At 43.4% G+C, this 21,275-nt stretch overlaps 1 protein-coding gene across 2 annotated transcripts in view; it reads right to left on the bottom strand.

The window, feature by feature from the left end:
* ELAPOR2 (endosome-lysosome associated apoptosis and autophagy regulator family member 2) overlaps nucleotides 1-2,609 on the bottom strand; it is a 100,799-nt gene extending 98,190 nt beyond the window's left edge. The window contains exon 1 of one of the 2 annotated variants that reach the window (XM_054063053.1): nucleotides 2,300-2,609. In XM_054063053.1, coding sequence (XP_053919028.1) covers nucleotides 2,300-2,410 — 111 coding nt within the window. In that variant the 5' untranslated portion in view covers nucleotides 2,411-2,609. The remainder of the gene's footprint in view (nucleotides 1-2,299) is intronic. The other variant, XM_054063068.1, reaches the window with a different exon arrangement.
* Nucleotides 2,610-21,275: the final 18,666 nt, after the last annotated feature.

The raw sequence follows: 21,275 nt of genomic DNA on the forward strand, positions 1-21,275 counted from the left end.
TATTTTTACTATCTATGTTATCGGAGCACCACAGAACCTCAGGGACAGCCAGAGATCCCACTGCTCCAAATCCTGTACCAGCCCAGAAATCTCACAAACTGGCAAATACCCTGTATTTCTCATAACAGTAAGGAAACGGAAAAACAAGTTATCAAGGAAGGGGACGAGGGGCAATGCAGCTAAAGGAAAGATCCCCTGTAGATTCAAAATTAGCTATGTGCCACTGCATTAAGCCTTGTGCTTCTCAAGCCTTTTGGGTATAAAACTATAAGACCTTCACCATGCCTTCCAAGGACTCTAACACCCCCTAACAAGCCATGCTTCCTCGTTGCACAACTTGATCCCTGTCTGAGTCTGCCCAAGCCAAAGACAATCACAAATGGGAGCTGTTGTGATTTTAACAGCAATACACCCAAATCACTCTAATTAGGCTGAATTAGGGCAAATGGCAAAGTTTTGAGACCAAGACATAATTAGCCATGTTTTACATGAACTATTAACATTTGTTCTTCCTTTTGCAAATCTGCTGATCTGCTGCCCTGGTTCTTTGCAAGTTGTTGGTTTTTTTCCGCCTCCATCCAGACATGTTTGTAATTATATTCCATATGACATATGGTTGCCTGGATGCACACATACACCAGCATAAGTTCTGCACAGCTTTAACCATGTGAGTGAGGGATATCTCTGTCTCAGAGAGTATTCAAGTGAAACTAAAGTAAAATAGCATTGTCCATCCTTCTGGAAAGAAAGTAAAAGCACTCAGGTCCAGATCCAAAGAGGCACAGAAGTAGGAGTCAGGAGAGAATTTGCACACCTAAAGCCCAGTATGCAATGCTGAAAACACCAGCTCTACGCCTTTGGTACCTCTGCTGAGATTCAGCTACCACCTTAAACAATCTGCAGAAGTTCACTGTTTTAAGACTTGATAACAGCTTTAGAAGGGCCTGTTTCACTTCAGTAGCTGAAAACAGAAATAGGCAATTCAAAGCAGGTGGCTACCCTAATCCCCCTTCTCTGAGGATGATCAACATTTAGAAGAAACCATCACTGATCTGTGTATCCCACGTGCCCCCCTACACAAGATTTCTCACACTAGACTAACGTTGAGCTCTCCCACTGAGGCTCTGCTACTTGGAAGACAAACAGTAGATTCAACAGGCAAAGACGGAATGTTCCCCGGGTCAGAGATGCCATCTTTCACCACAGAAAGGAGACATGGAGTTCTGCACCACTAGACAAGGAGATCCCACACTGCAATAACCCCCAAGCATGGATCAACACCCTTCAACAGCCAAGTGTTCCAACCTGGCTGCAGTCACTCACTCCCAACAGTCTGAAGATACACAAATTATTTCTCACTGAACAGTGCAACTGTAGCAGGACCGGTGAAGAAGCTCTGTTCCTGGAGCATCCTCAGAGGGGTAGGAAGAAGGGAACTTGCCGCTATCAACCCACTTGCAGATTTCTGCTTCCTCGAGCAGTTCCCCAGCCTCCAAGACCTGTTTGGGAAGGCGGTACCTAGCCTCCTCACCCCAACACATACATTCTAAACACAGGAAAGATCTACTTGCTCTTAAAACGTAGCAGAGAGGAGATCGACCTGCAAGTAGGAGTGAAGATGGAAACCGTGGAGTAGACGGTCAGTCCTGGTCCTTTCCATTGGAGCTCCTTCTGGGCCACCTGAAGCCCGCCCAGGGCTGGGCATCCTCATCTCCCGTGTCCTGCACAGCCCTGCAGAATGGTCCCTGCTCCGAGTCCCTTCTTTTTCGGGTTTTTACAGCAGAAGAAAGGCAGAAAGTTTCTCTTCCCAGGTCGCACACACGGCTCAGCCTGGGACACGCCGGGCTGACGCCGCGGATCGGGACAGCCCCACCACCCCACCTTCCTTCTTATTCTCCCCTTTTCGCACTGGTTTAATACGGTATTTAGAGAAGCGGCGAAGCCAGCCGAGTCCCTCCCGTTCCGAGGGAGGCTCTGCTGTCTCCAGGCATCGGAGGGAGCAGGAACATCCATGGGGAGAAGCGCCCGGCGGCCAAGGGGGTCGCTCCACGCGTAGTGCGCGGGGTCTGCGGGCAGCACCGCGGCGGAGGGTCCTTCTCTGACACAGAGACCGCGGACAGAGGGGTCCGACCCCTCTATCGTCCCACCAACAGCAACAACCAGCACTACCCCCCTCCAGGGGTACCAGCCTCCTCCTGGGGTACCACCCTCCACCTGGGGATGCACCCGAGCCGGTGCATCCTCCCACCCCCGCCCCTACGGATGGGGAAAACCCCAAGAGGAGGAGGAAAAATCTCACCTCTTGGCAGGGCGGTAGCTGCAGGGCGGCCGCCTGCCAGCCCAGCAGCCAACAGCACAGCCAGGCGCTGCCCGGGTACCCCCGCTCCGCTCCTGCTCGCCGCATCCCCATCCTTGGAGCGGCCGCTCGCCCCTTCCCCGCACCCGGAGGCGGGCGGAGAGGGGGGGATCAGCGCCCCCTGCCCGACACCTCCCTGCCCAGGAGGGTGGGTCGGGCCGCCCCTGGCCCTGCGCTCCGCCCGCAGCCGGGCATAACCCCGCAGGCTGCGCTCCCGACAGCCGGCACCGCTAGAGCCGGGAGGAGGGGCCGGCAGAGGGAGGAGGAGGAGGAGAAGGGAGGCAGGCAGGCAGCGCAGGCGCATGCTGCCCAGGCTCGTCCAGCCCCGGCGCGGCGAGCGCGGCAGCATCCTCTGGGCTGCATCTTCCCAGCCCCAAAGGGGTGGGAGCGGCACCGCCTGGTCCAGCTGGGGAGCACGAGAGCATCCCCTGGTTGGACCTCCCCAGGCGCAAAAGGTGGGACCGGCATCGAATCATCGAATCATCGAATCATCGAATCATAGAATAGTTAGCGTTGGAAGGAACCTTAAAGATCATCTAGTTCCAACCCTCATGCCGTGGGCAGGGACATCCCACTAGACCAGGCTGCCCAAGGCTCCATCCAACCTGGCCTTGAACACCTCCAGGGATGGGACAGCCACAATTTGCCCGGACAACCTGTGCCAGTGTCTCACCACTTTCATGGAGAAGAAATTCTTCCTTATGACTAGTCTAAATCTGCCCCTCTCCAGTTTATAGCCGTTTTCCCTTGTCCTGTCACCACAAGCTTTTACGAATAGCCGCTCTCCAGCTTTCTTGTGGCCCCTTCAGGTACTGGAAGGTCACTATAAGATCTCCTCTGAGTCTTCTGTTCTCCAGGCTGAACAAGCCCAACTCTCTCAGCCTGTCCTCATATGGAAGGTGCTCCAGCCCTCTGATCATCTTTGTAGCTCTCCTCTGGACCTGTTCCAACAGTTCCATATCCTTCTTATGTTGAGGATTCCAGAACTAAATGGCCCTGCCCTGGTCCTGCTGCCCTGCAGCCCCCCTCATCCACCAGCTTCTCTGCTTCCCACCCTTGTGCATGGCAGTGCCAGGCTATTCGGGGTGCTTGCACCCATCTCCCTGATCCTCCGATGCCAAGGATCACCCTGTCCTCCCTTAAGGTGGGATCTCATCAGGTGAGGTGTGCAGTAGACCGCTCGCCTCTTCGCCTGATCCTGACAGCAACCCTCCTCTACGGGATGGGGAAACCACTTATTCATGGCCTGAGCAAAAAGAATCCCCAGAATCATGCACATTTCTCCCCCAGTGGTTGCCTTTCAGTCTGGATTTTGTCTCCTCTGCCCAGCAGCATCCAGCTACTCATTCCATGAGCATTGTACTGCCACAGGCACTGATGGTCTTCTTCATCTCTGGCATCTCTGCCAAGCTTGGTCACTAACCTGCCTCCTCCTGTCTCTTCCCTCCTCTCTGCCTCCTCTTATCTAACCAGCAAAACCCAGCACAGACACAGCACTCATCACTAGCACAGTATGTTCCTGTCCCTATTGATCTACCTTTTCAAACTCCAATGCACAGGCCTTTTTTTTTTACTTCATATTTGTTGAGGGACTTTTTTTTGGCAATTTTACTGCAATTCCTGTTTGCCGTGATCCAGGTTTGCCTCAGCTTTTACTCATCTCTTGAAAAGAGATGAGGAGTCTGAAGGTAGAGTCAGATCTTTGCCTCTGTTGTGTAACCCCTCTTGCCATCCCTGGCTGATATCATCACTGCAACTGAATGCTAACACCCAAAAAATGTTTTAATTTGCTCATTTTATGCCATTTCAGGAACTTGCTGGAGCAGTCTGGAGGGAGCTCTGTGATGCTCTGCTAGCAGAGACAAGTTTGAAATTTCCCTTTGTTCTTATACCAAGCCTTGATCTGCTTTTAGCTCCAGCTGGAGGAAGGAAAATAGGTTATCAGTTCTTCCACGACGATCCCCATCCCTCACCAGGGTGCCAAATGAATCAGCTTGTGTAAACTGTTACACAAGGAAGTAAAATTATCTTTCCAGAAAGAAGTGGAAAACAGGATAGAAGCTGTGATGCTGCTTTATGTTTTGTGCTTCTGGACCATGCAGATCACAATGTCAATCCCCAGGAATCATAGTCCACTTTACTCTTTAACTGTGCAATAAAATCCAATGTTTGAGGAACACTAATTTCAGATAGAGCAGTCGTTTTCTTTGGATTTGCTAAAATGAAACACACAAACCTGCAGGTGCTCCTAGACATGAAGCAAGAGAGTCACTCTAAAAATACATGCAAGAAAATTATATTGGTTGGATTCAGCATGTCTCTCATACAAGGAAAATGGATATAAGGCCAACTTCCAGAAGAGTGCACTTCTTCCTGCAGTTGTTGGCCTCGATTGAAAATAAAGGTGGGAAGTAGACCTTGGAGGGTTGCTTGATGAATTCCTTTCTGCAATATGAAGGCTACTGCCCCAGTGCATGAATCCCCAGGGATTCTGGAGAAAGCAACGGGGCCGCTAATATAGCAAGGGCAGGAGTCAGTTCAAGTGAGCAGAATTCCTGTATGGCATGGGGATGGGCTAGGAAAGGGAATACCCGCAGTGTGGTTTGTCAGTTGCTCTGTCACCCTCTTGTTTCACTAAATTATTTAATTTTAAAAATCACAATGGAAAGAACTCCATTTACAAATAAAAAGCTAGCTAGTCATCTTCACTGTATGTTGCCAAAAATTATTCACTGTCCTCTGCAGGACTTGCTGTCTTCCTAGGAAGAAAAGTCACTAAGATCAGAGAGTTCTTTGTCTGGCTTTATATTTCTAAATGACAGAAGGTCCAGAAATTTCTTCAGCTTAAAGCTTTTAAAAAGCAATGTTGTCACTTTGGTTGCTGTGCTATTAGACCAGGATCTGATATTAAAACCTCAAATCTTACCTGAAGGCAGCATGGAAAAATTCTGCAGTGCATAGTAAGCATGAGACCTACAGAAAAAAAAAGTGTACTATTTAAAAAATTAGTCAGCTTAGATAGACATGGACAAATGAGGTAGAGGGAAGCAGTGCTGGTTTTGAGAATCATCGTGTTAAGTAACACCAAAAAAAGAATTAATACCTACGTATAAGGCAGCAGATTTGAAGGATTTTTAAACCTAGGAAAAGAAGACAGCAGGCAGTGGCACTAAAATCTTGACCTAATATTTTGAGTTAGGTGGCAGAATATGAAAGTAATTCACAAGAATACTGAAATCTGTGCTAAAAACAATTGCCCTGCTCTACTATATTGGAGTAAAAAAAAAGAAAAAGAAAGGAAGAAAGCTAAGTAGTATGAATTTATATTGGAACAACTGTGAGATAGGTCTCAAGCTACATCTCCAGAATTTATTGTTCTTTATTATGCTTCCAGACTAATGGGGAAGCATAATATATATATAATATACCTTAAAAGTATATGGTTGTTGTAAGCTGTGCCCAGAAAAACCCAATAGCTTTGAAGTGTTTAGGATCCAGGTCTGTAAACAGTTCCTCCTGACATCGGTGAGATGCTTAAAGTTAACTATGGACTTTGATGTTTGCAGAGCTCAAGTCATAGGTTTCTCCAGTAGCCATTTAGCTGAGGCAGGGAAGCAGCCATATGTCGCTAATGTTAATGACACCAAGTGAAAGGGAAAATTAAATGGCTGCCAGCTACTGTTTGGATGACAGCAATTAGTAACTACACTCGGGATTAGTCAGCCCTGTAGGCTGACATTAGCTTGCGTGGGAATACATCATAGGGTAAATGAAACTATTAACCCTTTTTCGCTCTGCCTGCTTCTGATGAAAACTCTTTGCCTGTACTCACATTTCACTGTGGCTTCTAGAAAAAGGGATCAATGTAAAGCGATTCATGAATTTTCTTCCCTGGGACCCATTTTCCAGTGTTGGTGACTCTCTACATGGTTAAATGACCTGATCTCTCCACAAGCGTAACTGATTTTCTCACGGAAGGTAACATGTTCTTTTAACTTGCTAACATGTCTATCCATGGGCTCTAGTGCAGTATGTCTTGCTCAGACATCCCCTTTGTCTTATGGGCTATATATTTTCCCATATAACTGGGTCACCTGTGAACTCTCCATGAGGGTATATGTCATCTGAGATAAAAATTAACATTCTTTCAAGATGTCATGTCATCCTGGTGCTTTCCTAACTGCAGTTCAAAGTAGTCTTAATATGCTTTCGCTCATCCACACATTCTCACTTCTGGATTCTCAACCTCTTCCAGCTCTTTAGACATTCAAGATATATAGCAATAGTAAACCAATGTTTTATACCTGTGCCTCTGGTTCAGCTCTGCCCAACTTAGGCACCACTTCTACTTTCGATTCATTCAAGGACCATCATGAGTCCACCCTAGCACAGTGTGGAGAACCAAGCTGAGAAAGCTAAGATGCCAGGACAGAGGCTAATCAGTCACAGTCACTATAAAATGAGGCACACTGAGAAGACATTCACAGTGGGCTGCTTCTCTGTGGTTCTCCTGCAGCCCATGGAAGTGCCTGATGCTGAAATTCATCTCACTTAACTTAGTCATCCACAGATTGGGGTCCTTTGGGAGTACTATTGACCCTCTTCTAAAAGAAAGAAGTTGTAAACAGGTTATACACGTTTTAAAGGGTACTCAGAAGTGTCCAGAGCTGAAACTGATTGTAGAAATGTTTTAATCATGTATTTTATGAGAACCTGAACTTATTTGCTTGACATTAACTCCACAGGTAGCTCAGATATGGGCACCTGCACATGGTCAAATGAAGCCCAACCTAGACAGTTTTCTACTCTCTAGTAGGTTCATGGCCTCCAGGTTTAGGCGTGCATTAAGTGGTATGTCTCTGACTGGTCTATACACTACGCTCTAGAGCCCTGTTTGCATCCAAACCAGAGCAGAGCACAGTGAAATGGACCTAGGACATTGGTTGCTGGGCTACGTGATCTGGGTTGTTCAGGCTTCATCACATAGCTGTAGCCTCCTTATGTAAACTCACAGCTGCAAAAACCTGGGGAAAAGACTTTCTAGGTATAAAAAAGTCAGGATCAACTTGTACGGCCTTTTCATAATTCTCACCTCTATATATAACACTCAGCATTTATCCCTTTTCCTCCTTTCTCAATGCCCTGTTTCTGTATGCTGTATTTTCACCTCTTCTCCGTGGAGATGTTTCAAGTGCCTATATTTTGCTTCTCTAGCAAACTTCATTTTTCAGACCCCCTTTAAACCTCTGGGAGCCTTCCAGCTGAGATCTCTTTGTTCATCCTTTCTTTTGTTGTGACTATAGTTGAATTTTCCTGTAAATTTTGCTTGACTTGGCACTAGAAGAGCTCCTTGAATACGTACAATTTAATATTGGCTGTGCAAAGGTTAGACATAAAAGACGCAAAGCATTCCTGCGCCGTTTTAATCTACAGACCTGAAGAAGAGTGGTTAGAGAGCTAAGACGCCTTGCTTGAATCTGAATCACAAGAAATTCAGCCATAAAAGAAGAATTTCTCTGCTTTTGAGGTAGTCACATGATTTGACAGCTCCTTCTTTGCTTTCCAGACTAAGAGGAAAATACTCATTTTCCAATTAAAATATAGAGAATGGCTGATTTCTGCCCCTCTCCCCCAGTGCACATAGAATAAAACACAGTGAGCACTGCATTAAAATCAGCATGTTTGTTTTGAGTAAAGAGGAAAAACAGTGGTAAATATTTCCAGGATAGCTAATGATAGACAGCAGGATCGGCATCCAGAGCCATTTGCTGTTGCTATTAGAGTTTCTTAGCCGTTCATCCACAAAAGCCTTTTCCCAGCAGACCAATTTATCTGCTATCGGGTAGCAAGAGCGTGTTGAGTAATGATGATTCTCTTGACTTTGCGTGCAAAACCGAGCCTCGTTAGATGACTCTCAGGGGCCCATTGTGACATGGTTATGTCCAAAGAGAACACGCCATCTGGGGCGCTTGGGTGAACAATCTGAAAATCAACATAGCTCTATTTATAGAGCACTAAGTGCAAACTATTAGAAAGCTAAAATCTATATGCTCTGGCTGTGTTTATTTGGTGTGTGAACTAAGCCAGGATGAATCGCACTCAATACATAGCTTTCTGCAGCAAAGAAAGGTTATTTGGGCTAATCCTGTATTCATTTTTATAGTGATGTTGGGCATACTGAGGCTGATCATCTCCACTGTAGGTTAGCAAGGGCTCCGCAGGTGCATATCTTTGGCTCTAGGAAAGAGCAAAACACAGAGTGGCTTCCACACAGTGCTGTAATTCTGCTGAAGGGGCCCAACGTTACCCAACTTCTCCAGCCACCACTTGCCCCTTGCACTATCACCAAAGTATCAAGGGCCACTATCGAACAGTGTGGTGGAGAGGACTCCCTCTCCCATCCACCTCACCAGAAACATCGTGCATTTCCAGAAAAATAAAAATAAAAAAGCTTTTGCATTGTTGCACTAGATGACCTTTAAAGGTTCCTTCCAACTCAAACCATTCTATGATTTTATAATAACATTCCCTGGAAAGGAAAGGGGCTTATATTTTCTATTGACCAGCTTGATCCTGATGAAGGCTTTTGTGATTAGAAGACTGCATTTTCGAGGGTCTTCTGTGCTTCTCCTGAATCGACAATACCACCTTCTCTCTCTTCAAAAGCTTCACAGAAAGCAATGCCAAGTTCTCTCAGGGAAATCAGTGAGAACCATACTAAGCCAACATTAAAAAGCTTTGAAAGTCCCACCTGTTTGATAAACAGGAACTTTTGTAGATATGACATATTTTATTACCATATTGTTGCTATGGTTGGCAGCAAAATTAATTGAGCTGACACTGCTGATAGTGTTGACACATGCAATGGCAGCAAACGACTGTAACTCAGTATTAACAACAGTATTGATTTTCTGCTCCCAGGAGAGCCTTTGTAAACTTTCAAAACCCAGTTTTTCCAAACAAAAAGCACCCAACTAAATGTCAGATATTGTAGCAAAGTCATTTTAGTAGAAGGCAGAGAGGTAATTTATCATGTGAGAAGACTGATTCTGATCTCATGTACATGGGTGTGAAATTGCATTGACCCTACGTGAGCACACAGCTGAAATAGGTCTTTTCAAGGTGATTCCAAGGTGGTGCTGTGACCAAGCAGCCTGAATCTACTCTGACAGGTTGACCTACAAGTCAATGTAATTTCTAATCTATACTTGTAGGGCTTCAGTTGTAAGGAGGCTATGGCCATGCATGTTGCACCTGACTCCTAATGCTGCAAAAGTGTGCTCCTATAGGTAAGGATCTATGTAAGCTGAAGAAGAGCTTGTGGTGTTACATAGTTTTGCAGCTATGACAGGGAAAGCTTAAATTGTACAGTGCTGTTAGCAGCTTTCTCAGCATCTGGGAGGCTTTCATCCCCATCATTATTAGTCCTGGAAGCAATAAATACTATCAAATGTGGGTGCTAATGTAAAACCTTCTTAATGACCTCTTCTTTTCTCTGTCGGTTATTTCAACTAGATGAGCACATCTGTCACATGCATCATGTATTTCAGAAGTTATTTTGTCCTAACGCTGTGACGATCACCATTTGCGCTTTCTGTAGTTCAGCTCTGTATGAGTCAGAGCATTTACCCAGTGCGCTGGGCTTGCTTATGTTTAATTTCTGAAAGCAATATCTGCAGCCATTCAGGTGCCACAGGCAGATGCCTGCATGCTCAAAAATAAAGACTGCATAAACTCTTTGCCTGTCTTGCTGAGTTTCCAACCTTCCTCTCCTGAAAATCCCACACTTTTTCATTCATTAAACCTACATCTCTCTACTGATGTTCAGGGAAAGAGGGAAGTTTGGGGCCAATCCCAGCAAAGTAGCAGACCCCCACCTTGGGGCTTTCACCCCTTTCCGAGAGAGGGGACCACTCATCTGGTGCAAAGGATGCACAGATCTCGAGGATGGCCAGGTTTTGTGTGGCTTTCTACAAGAGGAGGGAGCAGGTATTTACATACCAGGGCAGCCTTGTCTCCACCTTCAGGAGATGCCTCAGACTCAGCCTTGGTTGCTCCACATATAATTTTGAGGTGTTATCTCTTAAGCAGGTACACTTAGTCCTGTAAATTAAGAGTATTACAGCATCCTTAGGAGTATAAGCTGTTTTACTCACAGGGAATAGGGGAGTACCTGAACAGAGAATATAGTTTTGGCTTCACATGTTTACTTCTGCAGCTCCCTCAGGATGTTGTTTTGACATAATGTCTCAGTTTGATTTGCTCCACAAAATACTGATTACTCTGTCAGCACCTTTAAATTTGGTAGCACACCACAGCCTCTACAAATGTAAATTTGCAGTTTAAGGGGTGATTTATTGCACTATAAATAGCCTAACATATTAACATACTAGTGCTCAAGTGGCACTTAGCTAAGTAGAATATTTGTAAATGTAATTTTGATACTTTATTAATTGTTCCCTCATGGATTTGCTTTCCTCTTTACTACTTTTCTTAGCATCAGATTTTTCTCCCTCTTTAAACTGCTGTTTAACTATTACCTTGCCCAAAGACACATTTTCCTCAATGTCTTTCCCAATGTTCCATTTCCCTAAAAACTCCTTTGAATTATAATATTTTAAATTAAAACTCTGTGATGCCCTTTGGTTCATTTTAAATGCCACTTTCTGAATAGAGATTCAGCTCATGTGCCAGCCCCACTGGTCATAAAGATGTAGAGCAGCATGATGTACATGAGTCCCTGCAAGACAGCTGTGTCTGGTGGGAAAAAGGAGCACTCCAGGGACGTGTTTTTCACTCACATCGCTGCCACTGACTCATTCCAGGTAAAATTTATTCTTTTGCAGAACATCAACCCAAAACTTATACCTTATTTAGGCTCTATTTAAAGACTCATGGTGGGATTTCAATAGACTCAAGAGATGAAAGATGCTTTTATCTGTCTTCCACCCCAGACTGAACTGTTGCTTCTGCTCTCTCAGGGAAGCCACTTTGTATTTCTACATTTCAATTTCTTTTTGTGTAAACTAGTATTTAGTGAACCTTTGAGATGCTTGGATGAGAAGGACCTAGAGCAGGAGAGGAAGGGTTTACCTGTAAGTTAATTATGGCCAAAAAAGTACAATATCTAACAAGTAAAGATGGAGTGCGCGTCTCCTTGATCCAAACTTCTATAGGACCACACATGCTCATGCCAAAGCACTTATCTGCTTGTCCTTGGTATATGGATGCTCATTCCATCCTGGATCGGCTCAAGAAGAGACACAGGATGACCCATGAGGAGCCTGGTCCTGTCATGAGTTCTACAGAGCTCCAAGAATGGACCAAAACAGCCAATACATCACCATCTCGTACAGAAAAGATGGCAGAACTGTGTGTCTGTTTGACCGGTATTTCATTACCTGCTGAGAGCTGGAAAGACTTTTTTCAAACCCCTTTGTGAAGCTGTGTCATCCCAATAATTCATCCCTAGATATTTCCGAGAAATAGCAAAGGTGAGGGCAAGGTGAATCTTTAGTACCTCTGGCTTCAAAAAGTACAAACATTAACGTCATTAGAAACCTGCATACATGCAAGACATCAGCCCGAGCAAATTTGAAATTAACCTTGCAAAGTGAATAGTGCGTTTGAATTAATCTCTGAAAACATGCTTTACTGTGGAGGTAAGGTAAAATGTCAGCCTGAAGTTAAAAGCTGTGTTGAAGCAATCTCTGGTTTAAGACTCAAAGTGACCCTTGATATTTATCAAGGTAATGAAAATACCGCAGGCCTTTTCAAATGCTGATGACAGGTTGTACTCAGCTCACCTATCATAATAACTAAGTGATTTTGCCATAGCTGGACAACTCACTTCTCTATCACTTTCCCAAATATGAGGACAAATCCTGCTTTTTCCTAGCATATTTCTGCTAAACTTCAGTGTTAAAGAAATACATATATATCTATTTTATATTTATATTTAATTAGAGTATATATATGTGATATATAACATATATATCTGCCTATGTTTCTGCTGACTGGAGTGGCCAAACAGACATAACCTAGCTGACCCCCAAATGCTCCAGACGACCCAGCAGGCAAAGATGCTTTAAGCATCAGTGATAACAGAGGTGACTCAGCCCTCTTCCCGCTGTGTCACAAGCCGCTGAACAGAGACAGACGTCATCTCTGTACGCACAGGCACAGGCAATGAGCTGCCCAGCTGAATGTGCAAGCTGCTGTTGTATAGGTAATCCATTAATGCCCAAGGCTGATGAAAATAGGTCTTTAATTTGCTGAGCACAATACAAACAGAGAAGACAAAAACTCATGAAGCCAAGCTGCAAAGAAGTCCTGTGTCAAAAATATCAAATGAGTAAACTATAATTTCTTTCCAAATACAACACTTCCCTGTCTCGCCAATGCTGCTCGCTTACACTGCCAAGTATTTTCCTTTTCTTCTCCCCAGGAAATCACAGGAAAACATTCAATCCCCACTTGGGAAAAAAACAAGGAACACCAACCACATGCTTGTATCACTGATTATGAGGCAAAATACAGATGTTTTATTGGCACTTGTGTAAGATGAATGAGGTGCTTTATCCTGCTCCAGTTGCAGCTGGTCTATTTTAAGCTGTCCTCTCTACACAGACACCTACACGAAGATTGAGCTTCTCAAAAGGTTCCTCTCCATGGGTACCCCTTTGTGTGTCTCCAGCAAACACGGGGGTCTGGGACTTCACTAGTGAAGTATCAACCAAAAGCTAGTCATCTGGAGGCAGTGCAGACACAATGAAGTAAAAAAAATCCTAATCCTGAAGGTTTAACATAGCACAAAGAGACCTCACAGCTACTGTCAAGTCTGATTCCACTTTTTGCCACCCAACACACTTGGGGCTTTGTGCTGGAGGACTGTGAGCCTGGATCAGGCGAGCTGACCAGGACCTTCTCTATCTGTAATACATTCATTGCCTGCTTTTCAGACATCCCATTGGCGGCACATAGGTAGCACCAAGGTATACTATTACTTATCTTTTGATCTGTTGCTCTAAATCTACTTGTTTGCTTATTTTGCATTTTAGTAAGTGGTGCTCATTTTACTCTTACCTTAAAGCTTCCTTAATCATTTCCTTGATTTAAAAAATTCTTGGCAGAGCCTCACCCAAGGAAGAGCAATATTAAAGCAAAGCCAGCTTGCTATGCCAAACATCCCGAAGCAGTGTCAGGAGTCCCCAATGCTGGCAACTGAGGAGCTGCCGCAAAGCTGGCAACTAAGTTTATGCAGAATAGACTCTCACCAGCAAGTGTTAACCAAAGCTGCTGTAATATTCAACAAGGCTGTGAGGGAAGAGATCATGGGGTCTCAATGCACTTGTAGCTTTGAGTTTATAACACATATTTAGTAAGTGAGCTAAGAATACGAATGTTTTGTACCATCCGCAGTTTTGATTGAAAAAAAATGAGGGATGATTGTTAGGCATTGAGTTATCGAAGGATTTTGTCCTGTTACACTGGTATGCTAAAAATAGACTAAAGCTCTCTCTGGTTTTTAAGGTGGAGCAGACAGAATATCAACCATTTCAGAGCCATCTGCTGCACATTTGTATTCACATGGCTTATTTCAGACATCTGTACTAAAATAGGATAAATGATGTCCAGTAGATATCTTTCTCTCCACTGGCTGGAATGGTCTCAGCAGCTTGCTGAAATGTGGGTGTCTGTGCTGTAGGTGTAGACTTGTGCAGAAGCATCCCAAACTAGTGCTGTTTTCAGAGAGTAATTAAAAATCACTTACATGGCTAAGGATATTTCCACTTCCTACAACAAGGATTAAAGGTGACCCTACAAATCTCCTATGAAGTAGTTAAATAACTGAGCACATATCAAGACTGTTGTTTTCACCAAGATTGTGTCCAACTATGAGGTCTTTCTCCAACCCAGAGTCCACAAGTCACAGCAAGAAGCTGAACTGCCCTGGGTCCAGTTCTGGGTGGAATTTCTCATTCTCCAAAACTGTAAAAACGTGCAGCTTTCCCCACAATAAAACTGAATTTTAAATGCTTTACAAGTTTTAATAGCGCTTTGATTTTTGTCCAGGAAAAAGAGTCCATTATTTTTGAGCAGAAATCACAGAATCACAGAATCACAGAATCACAGAAGGTTGGAAAGGACCCATTGGATCATCGAGTCCAACCGTTCCTAACACTCCCTAAACCATGTCCCTAAGTACTTCATCCACCCGTTCCTTAAACACCTCCAGGGAAGGCGACTCGACCACCTCCCTGGGCAGCCTGTTCCAGTACCCAATGACTCTTACTGTGAAGAATTTTTTTCTGATATCCAACCTGAACCTCCCCTGACGGAGCTTCAGGCCATTCCCTCTAGTCCTGTCCCCTGTCACTTGGGAGAAGAGGCCAGCTCCCTCCTCTCCACAACCTCCTTTCAGGTAGTTGTAGAGAGTAATAAGGTCTCCCCTCAGCCTCCTCTTCTCAAGGCTAAACAACCCCAGCTCTCTATGCAAAGCTATCATGTACAATTTATATTAAACTAACATACCCCATTGACATGATACCATTATGCAGAATAACCAAAAGCAGAACCCTTGTTAATCTTAGAAATGCAGGTCTGGAAACAATCTCCAGGGCAGTGGATACCTCATCCACATTCCAGGCACTGAAACTCCTGGCCTCATGCAGCAAATCTGGGAGCTGCTTTTACGAAGATCATTATCTTTTTTAACCTCTGTGCAAAATTCATAGAAACAGATAGAACAGAGAGCCAGGATTCACTTTATGTCAGACATGGTAGTAGTCTGACACTCCTGAAGTCTTTATACAGCAAAGAAAAATACATATATTCAGTTTTCATTTTTTATTTAGACCAGATAGGACAAATCCTGGCTTACAGAAACAATCCTGCCTGCTTAATTCATAAAATTCTCATCCCCTGAGAATCCACTTTTGTCACCCAAATAAGTTATGCCTTTAATCACGTCCTTATGAGAATCAGCTCTCAGATCTGCTGTAATGCAGAACTGCCCTGGATTGCCTCAGAGAGCAGCACTGGACAAAAAATAGCATAAACTGCTCTCATAGTCTTCATTGAAACCCTAGAGATAATAATATTTATTCCTTTAAAAGAAAGTAGAGGCAAACCTGCAGACTTACAAAGTTATCAAGTTGTAATTCTAGGGCAAAGAATAAATAAAGCAGAAACAAAAGTGATGGGGAGGGATCAATGTTCTTCCCACGTCTGCTTGATAAAATAGAGTATTTTTCAGGAGAATAATACAGAAACATTGATCTTGGGCGCCTTCACAGCCAACTGATTACATGGGCAGACCTTTAATTTTGACTGAAACCCCACCATTGCTTGTATAGGAGATTTCAGCTTATACAGAATTTCAGATTATTGTTAAAATTATAAGAGAAAGGATTTCATTGTGGCTGTGCCCACTGGGAATTGCTTCCTAGCTAAGCCCCATCTATAGTGGTGCTAAGGGCAGTCATCATTTCCCACTCAAATTTTATTGTAAGGGGCATACTAACGAACAAAAGGAGACTCATAGAATCATTAAGCTTGGAAAAGACCTCTAAGATCATCCATTCCAATTGTCAGCCCAACACCACCATGCCTACTAAACCATGTCCCGAAGTGCCATGTCCACATGGTTTCTGAACACATCCAGGAAAGAAGACTCCACCACTTCCCTGGGCAGCTTGTTCCATATAAATCACGTAAAACTTGTTTATCTGCTAGTGTTTTAATCACAGAGAAACAGGAGCTTCCAAGTTCTGTTTTGAAAAGTGTGATAAAGAGTGGTTCAGAGATGGACAAGTTGCCTCATTAGGAAGGGTTCGGTGAATTGAGCTAGTTTTTTATTTCTTTGGGGGTTTTTTAAGAATTACATAAGAATTCATATGAATAGCACTTCCCTTAGATAAAACTGAAAGGAAAGAAATCTCAATGCTTTCACACAGTAAAATACCATCTGCTTCTATTTAAGAAATCCATGATAATGGAACTCAAAACAGTGCTATCAGATGTTTAGTGTGACTTTAAGACTTCTGAATAAGTATTCCAGATCAGCCTCGCAAAAAAGCTGTCAGTTCCAAAATTGCTTCTCAGCTCCTTCCCATGGTGACTGAGAAGGAAAAACCAATATTTCATTCTCTGAGAACAATAAAAAAGACGTTCACACAAATTTGATGAGTTTGTTATAAGCATAGGAGAAAACCCTGATGTGTATTCAGAGTGTACGCAGTTATGAACACCAGATTTGGGTCAGATGGTATGAAATAGCTCTTACTCTGAATCATCTACCCAAGGAGCATTTCAGAATCTCTTCCTACAGACTGTAAATGGGAATTTAATATCCTAACAGAATAAGACAGCAAAATTAATACCCCACAAACCAAAACCGAGTAGAAAGTTAAAAATTGCAGAAGATGCCTCTTTAACCCCTCTCCCCCTCAAAAGTAGGAACAATTTTGTGCATTTAAAAATAAATGTCTATGCCTGACTGCAGAGGCACGGCCGTAACCTTGCAGGGATTTCTTCAACCATGGCCAGGGGACACGGCCTCTGGCATAGCTTTAGGCTGGGTCAGGGCACTAGACATGCTCGGGATTAACTCAGAAAGCTGAAACAGAACTCAGTCAGAGGAAAGGAGTTGACACAAGCTACCATGAATGATCCATATTAGGACTGAAGCAACTTCAGAGACCAATGAGCTGAGACAGCTGCAAAAAGAGGCCAAGGTAAGGTCACACTGGCAGGGCTGACACTTGGTTTGTGGCAAATGCTTGGAAGAGAAATCAGCTTAAGAAGACATCGTCCTTTGGCAAGTACACAGCAGGACCTTGTTTTGGGTGAAGATCTCCTTCATCAGCATCACTACCATATGCTGTTGCCCTTGGACTAGTGTTGTGGCCTAACCTTTCCCTTCTGTAAAGGGATTGTGTTTTTATTGGAGGTGTCCAAGATTCTACAGATCTTCAAGTTGGGAAATATCTATGCATTGTGGGCAGGCATATAGAATCATGGAATCATAGAACGGTTTGGGTTGGAAGGGACCTTGAAGATCATCCAGTTCCAACTCCCCTGACATGGGCAGGGACACCTTCCACTGGATCAGGTTGCTCAAAGCCCCATCCAGCCTGGCCTTGAACACTTCCAGGTTGTTCCACAACTTCTCTGAGCAACCTGTTCCAGTGTCTTACCAACCTCACAGTAGAGAATTTCTTCCTAATATCTAATTGAAACCTACCCTCTTTCAGCTTAAAACCATTACTCCTCATCCTATCACTGCGCTCCCTGATAAAGAGCCTCTCCCCATTTTTCCTCTAGGCCCCATTTAAAAGTATTGGAAGGCTGCTATAAGGTCTCCTCAAAGTCTTCTCTTCTGCAGGCTGAAAAACCCCACCTCTCTCAGCCTGTTCTCACAAGGCAGGTGCTTCAGGCTTTGATCACTGACCTCCACTGGACCCTCTTAAGCAGGTCCACATCTTTCTCATACTGGGGCCCCAGAGCAGGGCCACTTCTTTCTTATACTGGAGCCCCCAGAGGTGGGGTCCCACAAGAGCAGGGAAGGTGGAGAGGGGGTTTGAAACAAGCAGATTTCCATGACCCCTTTGATGGGGGTGAATAGCTTTTTCATAGGAAAACCACAGATTTTCTTATGTTTAACTATTCTACGGTCAGTTCTTCCTGGTCATCTCTGTGGTCACCAAAGTCAAGCAATCTTTGCAAAGCCTGTGAAACATGGGCTGGATTGTGTAGAAAACAGTGGTCTTCATGGGTAGGGATGATGAGAGATCCAGGAGAGGGCATCAGATGCTCTGAAAGCATGGGGGATTATGGGGGATCCTGGAGGGGCCACTGCATTTGGGACTATTAATCTCTCTAGCTTTTTCCTCGTAGCATGGACGGATTTGACTTAGGGTCTGCATTACGACAGAAATGTTTTCTGTTCCCTAGGATTTACAAGGAAATGAGAGATAGAACAGTGCCAAAATCCATTATTTGTACCCCAAAAAGAAGAGAGCAATGGACTGAAAAGCTAATCAAAGTGCAAAATTTTCCAGAGCAAGTCATGGCACACATTCCCTGTAACCTTGTTTATCTCAAATCCAATAGCAAGATATGCATGTACCCTTAAAAATACCCACCAAAAAAAAAAAAAATGCAAGATTTGTGTGTTCTCATGTATTGCCTTGTATACATAAAAACACCCAGAACTGTAGTGTAGCATAGAGGCTGGCAACACCACTGTCCCTTTTTGTAAAAACAATTAATTCCTCTCTATTATTGTTGAAAACATTTTTTTCTTCAGGAAACTATGTACATTCTGGTTTTATCTGTCTTCATTATCTGAAATTCAAAAAGACTTGAGAAAACATATCCTAAATTACTAAAATCCCAGGTTCCCCAAACTTTAATATTCAGATTTCGTATATTTTTCTGTAGTTGTCTGGAAAATATGGGTTTAAAATGAAACATTTGTGTCCTACCCAACTCTGGGACAAATAAACCTTTTGAAGAAAAAGAGCAGTTAAGACAATTTATCCCCTTTACCCAGTTAAGGAAAAGCTAAATTAAATACATTTTCTAGATGAGTTACAACGAAAAGTGAATGCCACATGTTTTTTCCTAGGATTTGTTGACCTATAGTAAGTGGTAATTGAAATCAGATGACTTCTAGATTAGTCCGGGTATGTTAGTTTAAAAGCATGTGCATATGAGTACATTTTAAATCTTCAAAGATATTGGTAATCCTTCCCTCTCACCTATGCATGATGTGCATGATGAGATGAAATGGCCGTGTCTTTGCATTACAATGGAAATGATATGTCCAGATCCTACATCAAATCTCATGTCCATTACCATTTTGCACCCCAAAGACAGGCATTTTCAGTCATAGTCATTAATGTGATGCTCATGAGCTTGCAAAAACAAAGAAAAATAAAGCTATCTGAACTATCCAGCTGCTACAGCATTTGATACTCAGAGAGCAAAATATTGCTGATCAGAGCAGACTAGGTCTATTCCAATTATTTCTGTCTTTCCCATTTAATTTGTACATTTGGCACTCTCTTGATTATTCCCACTTTGCAGCTAGTTTGTACAGGAAAAACCACACGAGGTGTGCCTATCAGTGAACTGAGGCATCTTTGTTATAAATGCCTGTACCCTTGCCAATACAAATAAGCTGATCAAATGTAATCATGAGGATGTCATCTTTAATTCCTGTGAAATATACCTTTGGATTTCCCAATACACTGAATTCCTTCCTATAAAAGCCTCAGGGAATAAACAGAAAATGCTGAGGTTATTTCAGTCTGTAAATGACTGTAGCCTCATGAAGACAAGCTCAGTCTTTTCATTTATCGGCTGCAGAATTGCCTCCAATTCTGCCTAGAATCTAATAAAACATTCATATTACCTTTTTTTTTAAATAGATAAATATTTATGGTGATGGTTTGCAATTATAATTTGTAGGACGCTAAACTTCTGGCAAAGTTTCCACAGAAATAACCGGCTCCTAATTTTAATGATCATATCTCTTTAAGGCACTTGTTGAAAGTACCTATAAGAATTCAGAAGAGTATCACCAAGCAGTGAAACTCAAACTATGCAGAACTTATTGCTAATAAAGATGCAGGTGAAAGCTTCAATAGGTGAGAGAGAAAAGGTTAGAGGGGAACTCCCTCTTCAGCTCCTCATTTCTTTTTATATTTGCTTTTGTATATCCACAAAAATCAATGCAAGCAAAGTTAGGGGCCAGGCAGAGCTGAATTGTCATCTCTGGCCTTTCCGTATGTCATTGTGGTGCTCCCGGCTATGCAAGCTTTCCCCCGTTTGGCAAAGTAAAGTCTAAGCTGTTTTCTCCTCTGCAAATAAAGCAGAAAGCTGAACACCAGGCTTGAAATAGCTGCACACTAGGCATGAAATTTCTCTTTGGTCTCAAAGCAAATTTGTATAGAGGGAGCATCTGTTCAAGAAGTGACTCTGCCCACCTCTATTTATTGGAGTATCGACAATGTGAGTTGGGTGAGTCAGTCCTTTGCAGATGAGGTCTCCAGAGCAGTTCTGGCTCTATAGATAACCTACAGCTTCCTCAAGTCCAGCTCTGAAATTAGTGGAGATGCACAACACTGAAAATAACCCTTTGGTACAACTGTACTAAAGAACCTTATCTGTTTCCATCATGTTCCTGTGCAGTCATATTAGGTGTAATTATGTTGATTATATTGGGTGCTTCCTTGTTAAAAATTAAAATAATGCAATGGTAAAACATGTACATGTGTTTTAGTTGGGACTGATTTTTAAATCTCAAAACTCCTTTTACAGAGCTGGGGGGCTTTTGATGTCAGTGATTTTCTGAAGGCTAGATACTGAGATTTTATCAATGTTTTGACCCCGTAAAATATCTCAATGGCATTAAAACACCCGTGAAACTTAAACACAAGTAAAGAGCAACTATTCTTCCATTTATCCAGTATTATCCCTTCAGGTATGTTGGGGCTCTTGCAGGATCCAGATGGCACGTACTCAAAGATCAGGTTCAAAAACTGGAGAGGAGAGGAGAGGAGAGGAGAGGAGAGGAGAGGAGAGGAGAGGAGAGGAGAGGAGAGGAGAGGAGAGGAGAGGAGAGGAGAGGAGAGGAGAGGAGAGGAGAGGAGAGGAGAGGAGAGGAGAGGAGAGGAGAGGAGAGGAGAGGAGAGGAGAGGAGAAGGGACTCTCATTAGTACGCAGAAGTATTGTTGGCTAGGAGAATGTGATTTAATGCCTAAAAGTTTGAAAGTTGAGGACAGATGATGCATTACCATAGAGGCCTCTTCAGATCTGTCAAAGAAAGTGGAAATGTGTAATCATATTCTATTCCTGATGAGATTGATTTCTCCACATACAGTTAACAGAATTCCAATTAAAACGGAGT

Source organism: Cuculus canorus, chromosome 1, assembly GCF_017976375.1.
Source record: "Cuculus canorus isolate bCucCan1 chromosome 1, bCucCan1.pri, whole genome shotgun sequence".
Lineage (NCBI taxonomy): Eukaryota > Metazoa > Chordata > Aves > Cuculiformes > Cuculidae > Cuculus > Cuculus canorus.